Source organism: Cyphomyrmex costatus, unplaced genomic scaffold, assembly GCF_001594065.2.
Source record: "Cyphomyrmex costatus isolate MS0001 unplaced genomic scaffold, Ccosl1.0 scaffold21, whole genome shotgun sequence".
Lineage (NCBI taxonomy): Eukaryota > Metazoa > Arthropoda > Insecta > Hymenoptera > Formicidae > Cyphomyrmex > Cyphomyrmex costatus.
In genome coordinates, this window is record NW_017276147.1 from 686,273 (window position 1) to 696,526 (window position 10,254).

General features: G+C 26.4%; 2 protein-coding genes across 2 annotated transcripts in view; both read right to left on the bottom strand.

Moving 5' to 3' along the window:
- Positions 1-2,381, bottom strand: part of LOC108773441 (uncharacterized) — a 7,880-nt gene extending 5,499 nt beyond the window's left edge. Inside the window, exons 1-2 of the mRNA XM_018539249.1 lie at positions 2,311-2,381; positions 1,932-2,026 (exon numbers count right to left, since the gene is read on the bottom strand). Of these exons, the coding sequence (XP_018394751.1) occupies positions 1,932-2,026; positions 2,311-2,381 (166 nt within the window). The remainder of the gene's footprint in view (positions 1-1,931; positions 2,027-2,310) is intronic.
- Positions 2,382-3,162: 781 nt separating this feature from the next.
- Positions 3,163-9,895, bottom strand: LOC108773442 (uncharacterized). Its single transcript, XM_018539251.1, has 13 exons — positions 9,796-9,895; positions 9,208-9,493; positions 8,274-8,429; positions 8,098-8,188; positions 7,590-7,726; positions 6,395-6,527; positions 5,380-5,541; positions 4,953-5,072; positions 4,727-4,844; positions 4,230-4,491; positions 3,902-4,054; positions 3,662-3,752; positions 3,163-3,186 (listed from the first exon to the last, which is right to left on the bottom strand). The coding sequence occupies exons 1-13, from the start codon at positions 9,893-9,895 to the stop codon at positions 3,163-3,165; spliced, it is 1,833 nt and encodes a 610-aa protein (XP_018394753.1).
- Positions 9,896-10,254: the final 359 nt, after the last annotated feature.

Sequence of the window (10,254 nt, forward strand, 5' to 3'; positions counted from 1 at the left end):
TATCGATTGACTTTAGATATTTGAACAATACAAGTTGTATAGAATAAGAAATACAGTATCGTGCAATGTCAGTAATTGTTAGTGTATCTCGTTACTCCAATGATGGGATATACTTATCTACTTGTCGATATTAAATTATCACTTCCATCATCTTCAAAAGTATTCTGTTAAACATCTTTCTATAGTTTGACATGTATAATAACATAAGTATGGTATAGACGTATTATAGCATAGCGTATTCAGAATGACAGGACAATTGAGGGTAACAGTAATAGCAATGTAGACGCGAGTTACTTTTTTGTGAGTACTCTACTTCTTTGCTAGAATTTTTTTTTCAGTCAGTTCAATTGACTGTGAGTAGAATCAAGTCTCACACATCTTTGAAAGTAGTAAATAATAAAATATAATAAAATCGAATAAATTCACAATTTAAATATAATTCAAAGTAATATAGAAAATTATAAGAAAGATAAAATTAAATTTAAGGATTGTGTCAAAATTAAATGTATCAAATACAATTTATTGACATTGTATAATCACATTATATTAAACATATAAAAATGCGGTGAAGAAATAATTGAAGATTCAGTAATCACTCTTTGAATGAGGTAAACGCTGTAAAGTAAGACATGGCGATTCGTATTACCTTAAATGGAATATGAAAGAGACATGAATTATATATTATATACATATATATATGTGTGTGTGTCTGTGTGTGGAGGGAGATGGAGGAGCGGATAATTGTGCGCATTTTGCTTTGCCACTTTTCCCCTAAATGGAATCGCAATTATAGCGAAATTTCTAGGATAGACTGGATAGATGTAGTTCTTTTGATTAAAAAACGAATCGAATTCGAATCAAATTTTCATACACTAATATGAACAGGTAAAAAAATTGAAAAGATTGGTCATATAAGATATAGGGAAGAGAGAGAGAGAGAGAGAGAGAGAGAGAGAGAGAGAGAGAGAGAGAGAGTCGCGCATAAATGAACCAAATAAAATAGGCAAGTGATTCGAAGTTGAATCATCGATGACTCTAAATTTCAAACTTATGTGCCTAATTCCTTCACTTTCAGATAAGTTGAGAATAACTTTATGTAGAAGATATCTCCGTTATATCTTGGGAAATATCTCTTGGAAAAAGTTAGAAGTGATAAAATTAGATTATTATTTGATTTAGGATCTTTCAAATTCGGAAACAAATCATAGAAGATCCACAGTGATTTGATTCAATTTGAATCAAATCCAACTGATTCACACATCTCTATCGTATTCTTATTTTGTTTATTTAATCGTGCATACCTTTTACTAAAGTCTTATTATATTCGCCTTTTGAGCAATTATTCGTTGAATTAAATTAAAAAGTCTTTGAATAACGGTTTTTCTTGTATTAAATCAATTCGCGACGAGAAATTGTGCGCATGGACAATGATTTAAAATATATATAGATAGATTATGTATTTTTAATCTCCCCCGATTATTGCTATTTAAGTATTATAACAAAGATTATAATTAACATTGTAACCGAAAAATGTCGAAATTTGGAAAGGACATTATTTAGCATAATTATCTTAATTTTATTCATTGATTTCCCACGATTATAGATCTGCGCACAATTAGCCAACTTATGCGTATATTTTACTCGATGCGAGAGATATTTTTTTGTTTCTGTCTACTTTACTTTTTGTAAATGTAACATTATCAAATGAAAAATTTGTTCAATATCGAAATGCATATTGATAGAAGAATATATGTTTATTGTTTGCATTTTCTTATACGCGGATTTTAACTTCAAAAATGACTTGCATTACTCCCTCACTTTTCTCTACACACGCGCGCACACACACACACACACTGTCAAAAGCAACTTTACATTTGTATGCACTTTACTTACCGCTGCAAAAGTCGCAATGCATAATGGAATCATATTACCTGCTTTCAATCCACATGGTACATTACTTCTGTAAAGAGTTATTATCAATAAAGATTTTAGTCTAGGCGAAAACTTGTACCATTCTGCAGCATATCTGTAATCATAAGTTAATAACAGATAATTTCGAATTTTCTAAAAAGAATTATTAAATATTTGCAAAAATTACATTAATTATTATAAATTACGAATGGTTCATATGTTAATTAAATTTTTAATTATATCGTATTTTTATTTTAAATGGAAGTTGAATCAAGATTTTTTAATCTTATGAATATTATGTGCTTTTTTATAAATAAAAAAGTTACTATCAATTTTGCTTAAAGAATGTTTTATAATTTTAGTATGTGTGTGTGTGTTAAAATAAAAAATGATTTTTACGCTCGATAGAATATACTCTGACTTTCGTCCATTAATCTTTGACCAGAGTAACATAGAATCATTAAAGTCATTATACAAGCTGCGAATATAAATGCGAATTTTATTATTTCCCCTGCTTGATCTAATACATAAATAATCTGTAACAAATTAAAAAATGTTACATAAACATTAAAAATATTATTATATTTTTATTCATGATAACAAAAGTTCGATAAGATAAAAAATTTTATAAAAACGAAAGAATTTAATATGTAATAAAGTTTAATATCAAAAATATATTCCTAATTTTTTGTTCTTAATTTTTACTCAAAATCTCTTTTATGTATTTTTATCAATCTGTTATTTATTTCTAAATAGTCTAATATTATTGTCAAAATTAAAATATGAATTAACAATTAACAGAACTAACTTCGATAATCTTAGCTTATATAGTATTAGCTTCAAGATTTAAAAAAACTAGATTTAAATGACTTTAGTATTAGCTGTATTAAGTAAGACGCTATTATAGCGCTATTTGTATCATTCTATCTTTATCGTCCGTTAAACGTAGAACAACCACAATTAACATAAATAATGTTGATAGCGCGCTCTCTGAACGCAGTCGTTGTCAAAGTCATGGCTCTGAGGGCTTTGTGTGACTTTTGGAAGATTTTAGACAGTACTTATTCGTTCGATAGTTATAAAGATTTACAAATAAAGTTGACAATATAAATGTGTATTGAATTATATGCATATAATTTAAATTGTAACTACATATTATAAATAACTCAATATAACTTTCCACATTCGAAGCGAGATCCATATACACCCTCTTCTGTCAAGAGGCGTCCGTCTTTCTACGCAAAGCGAGGTTTATCCCCATTGCTTGTTAAAAAGCTATAAACCAATAATTTAACCTAGATAGGGAAAATTCGTTTTGCGTGCATGGAAAGTCGTACTACGCCCCTAGGCAGGAAGAAACGTAGGATAGACCTATAGTGTGCCTCCCAACAAGCGGCACAGTATAACACAATGATCTCATCCTTTAACATTGGCGAACAATTACAAAGATGTACTTTGAAAAAGATGTAAAGTGTCACATAATTATAAAATGTTTATTACATTTTTTTTATTAACGAATGACTTTTTTATTGAAGGACGAGCATGGAGTAAAATCTTTTGAAGATTGCTCAGAGTTATGACCTTGACAATATATGTCAATGATAAAGTCATCGAAGTTGGGTCCGTTATTATCAACACTTACCAAAGAAAATTTTAATTATATTTTTGTTATTTTGTTTAGTTATAATATAATATGTTTATATTTATGTACAATATTTTATATATGAATAGTTTCTATATAAAAGCTTACTCGAGTTGCAATCAAACTTATAGTCCCAATAAGCAAGATTAACAAAAATAATGAAATTCCCTTATATGATGACTCCAATGTATTAACAAACCTAGATTGGAAATTAGTAAATTAATTTATATAACAATGACATTATATTACGTAACATACTATTATATTAGTATAGAGAAAAAGAAAGAGAGGGAAAGGGACAAACATTTTATATAGAGGGACAATTAAAAAATACAAAAAATTGCTTACTCTATAGCAAGTTGATGTTTCTTTAAACATATTATGTATTCCTTGTACATTAACTCTTCATTTAATGGATCAAGTTCCATGTTCACAGGATATTTACATTTGCTGTTTTTTTTATTGTTATTCTCTTTCGAAATTATATTCTCGATTTGTTTGCTGTAAATATAATATCTCGCAAAAGTTAAATAAAATACGTGTATTTTTTTAATAATAAATAAAACATACGTCGTAAAATATGTGTATGGAAATTGTATATAAAATTAGTGTTTTATAAAATATTTATAACAATATTATTACACACAACATTTAATTTTACTGACATTTTATCTACCTGACAGCGGCAAATAAACTACACGCATGAGCGGTACATGCGATATGCATTGCATCAACGCCCATTACGATGTTGACACCTACTAGAACTATAACGGTTGTATAACACAAAATTGCTAGAAAATAATCATCTTTATTCACTCTGAATTCAACTTCGATTACAAAGGATCGCGGACGTGATTCGTTAAGAGGCATCACAGTGTCTAGCAATATTGGTGTTAGTGGTAAGAATAAAAATATCATCATTAAACTAAACATTAGCACTGCAATATTTTAAAAGAGAATCGTTATAAGTATTTTTGAGCTACACCGTTGTTCGATTTCTTTTTAAAACAACTTTATTATAAACACCGTTTTTCTTATTATTAGCATGTATACTATATGTTAATTTCAAAATAATAAACATCGTAAAACTGCTTATAATAATCTTATTTATAATATTATCTTTTAACATCATATGACACCATATTTAATATATTATCGTAGCAATATACTTACTCGAGTAATATCTTGTAAATTTTCGTGATAGCATTGAATAATTTTTCATAACTTGAACCTCCAAATCATTCGTAAATATGTCCCAATGCTGATCAATAGCTTTGTACAACTGTCGCAACTGATTGCAATAAATATGGAAACGGTTTAACATATTAAATCTGAAATAATTTTACCGCAGTATAAACATAAGTAAAAAAGAAAAACAGTTACAGTTATAAAAACTTGCCTTGTCATGGTTCCAGAACTCGTTTATCTGCCTCCCAATGAAAGAGAGCGACATCATAAATTGATAACTGGCATCAAAAATCATTTGCGGATTGTCCCAATGATCGTACATTAATAATATCTGCGTGTCACGTTGGATTATTATCCGTAAAATATGTTAATATAAATAGATAAACATATAAATAGATAAACATAGAATTTTGTACGATTAAATAAATGCAAATTATTATTTTGTATATGTTTGATTAGTTTAATTATATTTATTATATTAAATATGTTGCATTATAAACTTCTCATGACAGAAGTCTAAAGCTTATTGGCGATGTAATATACATATGTTTTATACAATAAAAAATAAGATTTAAAATTAAAAACACCAATTGAATGCATCTGTTTGATAATCTAACATATGTCGATCCATGCATTACCTCGAAGGGACAATAACTTATTTCGATCAGAAAGAAGAAAGTTCGCAAGAAATTTCTCGTGGGTTTATTTTGAAACGGCCAAAGACCCATGGTCAACAAAAATACCCGGTTAACGTTATACTCTCGCAAAAAATTTTCTAGCATGATTGTTCGTCTTAGTATCTTTTTGAAAAATTACAAAAGAATGATACATGCTACATATGTATGTTATCGACACCCTAACATAGAAGTAGTGGCGCAAATAATATGAAATTATAGGATGTCCGGAAATGTCACTGTCAATTTATTAATTTGCTGATGTCAGAGAGTATCTACTAAACCAACACTTTCCTATCTCTGAAATATCATTTATTGAACCCTTTTGCAAAGTGACATGACATAGTATTATGCTATTGCGTGATACAATAGTAAGTTGAGGGGTGACTGTATACTATAATAATAATGTAGACACGTGCTACCTTCCTGTCTTATTCGTGTACGTGTCTCTAGTTTGCTAAAATATCTAACAGATAATTTTAAGCACTACGATTGTATGTGTGTGCACGAATAAAATTTTTAGTTTATCTTTTAAAATAGAAAACAGTACACTATTATATAATAAAAAAAACAAACTTAAAGTTACATTATAATAAAATAAATATATATACTATATAAAGTTGCAAAAAATACAGACAGCAAAACGTAATTGAAAAAATTTTTTAATTTAACAAAAAGATAATGATACTAACATAAAAAAAATAAATCTGATAACCAATTAGAAAATAGAGAGAAATAAATATCCTAATAGAGAAAAATGGATACCGCAAGTCTATCAACTACAATGTTATTGTCACTGAGACAAGACGGAGATCGGTGAAGAATTAATTCAATACTTAGTAATCAATCCTGCATTGATAATAATGCCGTGTAGTAAGACATAGACATTTTTATTACCTTAAAGTAATTATATAAGTTATGCATAATATATACTATAACATTCTTATAAAAAATAATATTGTATTATTTTATAAATTACCTTTGCATAAGTTGCAATGGATAACGGAATCATGTTGCCTGCCTTTAATCCACACGGAATATTACTTCTATAAAGAGTTATTATCAATAACGATTTTAGTCTAGGCGAGAATTTGTACCATTCTGCAGCATATCTATAATCATAAACATAATAATTGACTTTAAATTAATTTTTTAAGGAAAATTATGCTCAAGTTGAAAATTGTTTTTTGTAATATCAGTGTATAATATAATAACATATATACAAATATGTGCATAGTACAAAATAACATTTAATTGTAAGATTTATAGTATTCGTGATTTATAATATATTAATTGAATTTTTAAATTACATTATTTATATGAAAATTATTTTAAATAAAAATTAATATTTAAAAAATTGGTAAGTATCGATAAAAAGGGATCCAGTTTCGATGACCTTGATCTTGACGTATAAAAGTCATGATCCTGTGTGATCTTTAACAGGTTTTAGTTGATGATCATCCTTCGTTTAAAAATAATTAATAAGAAAAGTTTACAAAATAACATTTCATTTCTGCTGTAATATTAGCAATTAAATCCCGAGAAAGAAGGAGAAGTGAACCTCTCCTATCTAATAATTTTCAGAAAACGAAAAACAAAAGCCATAAAAAACTACGCACATTACAGAAAAAATAACAATATATCAATCAGTACTTACATTACATTATGTTTCTTTCTAATTAAAAGACATAATGCACATCGAAACATTTATATTTTTTTTAGCATATAAATTAACAATGAAAAAGTGCTTTCTGAATATCTTAAAATAGTTCATAACATGAGTCTTTCAACACTGAACACTGCGCCATATATGTCTAATTAAAAAATGAAACTTTTGACAAAACGCATTTTGCAAATCTGCTTAATTATAGACTTCCTCTACTACTAAAGCATCCTCAATTATAGACTTGTTTTGTTCTACAAAACATTAAACTTTTTTTATTAGTAATTTTTAAATGAAGGACGACTATCAAAACCTATTGAAAGTTACTCAAGTCCCTATAACAACATATATCAAGATAAAGGTAAGTTATCGGAGCTGGGTCCCCTTTTATCGATATTAACTAAAGATTTTATATCACGCCCAAAGAAAAGATCATTAATTTATAATTTTGTTTAAAACAAGATTGAAAAAAAAATACAATACGTTTATGAAGATATAAAATAATTATTACGCTCCATGGAATACATTCTGACTTTCGTCCATTATTCTTTGACCAGAGTAACATATGATTATCAAAGCAAACAGTGTTGATAAGAATACAAGCACAAATTTTGCTAACGTTCCCACTTGATCTAATACATCAATGATCTATAAAAGATTATATATATACATATATATATGTATATTAGAGAGAGAAGTGCTATATAATTATTTGAAATATATAATTATATTTTATTTTGAATAAATAACGCTAATCTTACAGAACGTAAATATTAATAACATTATTATCAAAAATTATTAAAATTATTAGCTTTTATTTGCGTTAATAATTTATATAATAACATATATATACATATATATATGTGTATTAATAAAAAAACACTACAAGTTAGTCTTAGATGAATAAGGAATATATAGAAAAGCTATATATTATAATGTTTTATATAATTGTATATTTAAATTATATCTTAGTAGAGGAGAAAAGTCACATCATATTTATGCACAATTATAATACATACTCGAAGTCCAAGTAAACTCAAAACTCCAACAACTTCTATCAATATACCTAATGCACATCCTTGATATGATGAATTTAGTACGTTGACAAATCTAAAAAAGTTAACATTAATTTTGAATATAAGTAGAAGTATTAATATTATGTAAAAGACAATATAATTTGACAAAAGTTATTTACTCTATAGCAAGCTGATGTTTTTTTAAACATATTATATATTCTCGATACATCATTTTTTCGTTTAACAAATTAAACTTTTTATTTATACCGTATTTACTTTTCCTGGTATTATTTTCATTATCGTCGACTTTTAACATTATTCTTTCAATTTGCTTGCTATGAAATAAATCTTATATTTTAAGGAACCCAAATAAAATATGTGTACATAACAGATAACTGCTTATATGTATACATATTATACATATATGTATAATATATATATAATATAATTTTTTATAAATAAAATATATATAAATATACACATATAGGATAATCCACTTTAATCCGCGCACAGTAGAATACCTCAAAATCCTTAAGTTTAAGACAAAAATATTTCAGACAAAAGTTGCTCAGAGGAAAAGAAGATGGTGATCTTGGTTGATTTAGATGTCCTTAAGGACAAGATTACTTAAAATTTGTTAAATGATACTATATAGTTTTTTTTACATAATGTGATTCTTCTAATTATTCTGTATATATAAAATTATTAAGATAAGTGTACTACAAAATAAATAGTTTACAAGATATTTTATTCTGGCAAATATTGATATAAAATATTAAATATTTCGTAAGCCATTAATGTTTTTATTATAATCATACTTTTAATACTTTTATGTGCGTAAGAATAATTAAAGAAAATTATATTATATAAAGCAATACATATAATTTCATCTAAAAAATTTTGGATAACCTTGACCTTAAAGACATTTTTTCAAGGTCAATCAAGATTATCTTCTTTTTCTCTTTGTAACTTTTGTCTTAAATTTAAAAGTATGGAGATATTCTATTGGATAAATTAAAATTGACTACCCTGTATATAAAATTAAAATCTTGTTAAAATAATTGCACAATTATATCATTACATATATTATACACAGTATCTTCATCCGTTTACCTGATAGCCGCAAATAAACTACATGCGTGAGCAGTACATATGATATGTTTTGCATCAACACCTAACCCAATGAATGCACCCAACACAATTAGAATAGAAGTATAACAAAAAATTGGTAGAAAGTAGTCATCTTTATTCACCCTAAATTCAATTTCTACCGCAAAAAATCGCGGACGGGATTCATTAAGAGGCATTATGACGTCTAGGAATATCGGTGTTAACGGCATTATTATAAGCACCGATAGTGAAAAAAAATATAGTACTGTAATATCACGAAAGAAAGATACTTTCAATAATATCAATCTTTTAAAGTAGTAGTTTTAAAAATATGACTATTGAGAGTTCTACATATAATGAATCCGTATTTAAAAAGTTTTTATTTACTTTCATTTTTCTTATTAAAATATATTAAATATATTAATTTCCAGTGACAGAAATCTAAATTTCTCAATTAACTTTATTTTTAAAGTACAAAATCCTTATATACAATATCATATTCTATCAACATACTATATCATCATACAATATCTTATTTTATCAATATATACATGACGTTAATACTTCACATTTAGCAATATATACACTTACTTGAATAATACTTGATAAATCTTCGTGAGAGTATAGAATATTCTTTCATGATTCGAATTTCTATATCATTCGTAAATATATTCCAATGCTTGTCAATCATTTCGTATATCCATCTTATCTGATTACAACAAATATGAAAGAACGATTTAATATATTAATATATACTATATGTTATGAAATAGTTGTATCGTATATATGTATTATCAAAAATAGAACGATTTTAAGAACATACCTTGTTACGGTTTAAAACATCATTTAAATGTCTTACGATAAAAGAAGTCAAGATTAAAATTTGATAACATCCTTCAAAAACCAATTGTGCATCGTCCGAGTGATCGTATAATAGTAATATCTAATATATATATATATGTATAATATAAAATTATTGTAGTGTACATAATGCAATATAAATAAAAATTATAATCTGTTTTTATCCATTGTTAATTGCAAAATATGTTG

Excerpts from the sequence above, each read along its gene's own strand:
- LOC108773442 (XM_018539251.1), bottom strand. The coding sequence starts at position 9,895 with ATGATTGACAAGCATTGGAATATATTTACGAATGATATAGAAATTCGA. Across the intron at positions 9,494-9,795 it reads ATTTATCAAGTATTATTCAA|TATCTTTCTTTCGTGATATT; the intron begins GTAAGTGTATAT and ends TATTATTGAAAG. Across the intron at positions 3,753-3,901 it reads AAACATCAACTTGCTATAGA|GTTTGTTAATACATTGGAGT; the intron begins GTAAGCAATTTT and ends TTTCCAATCTAG.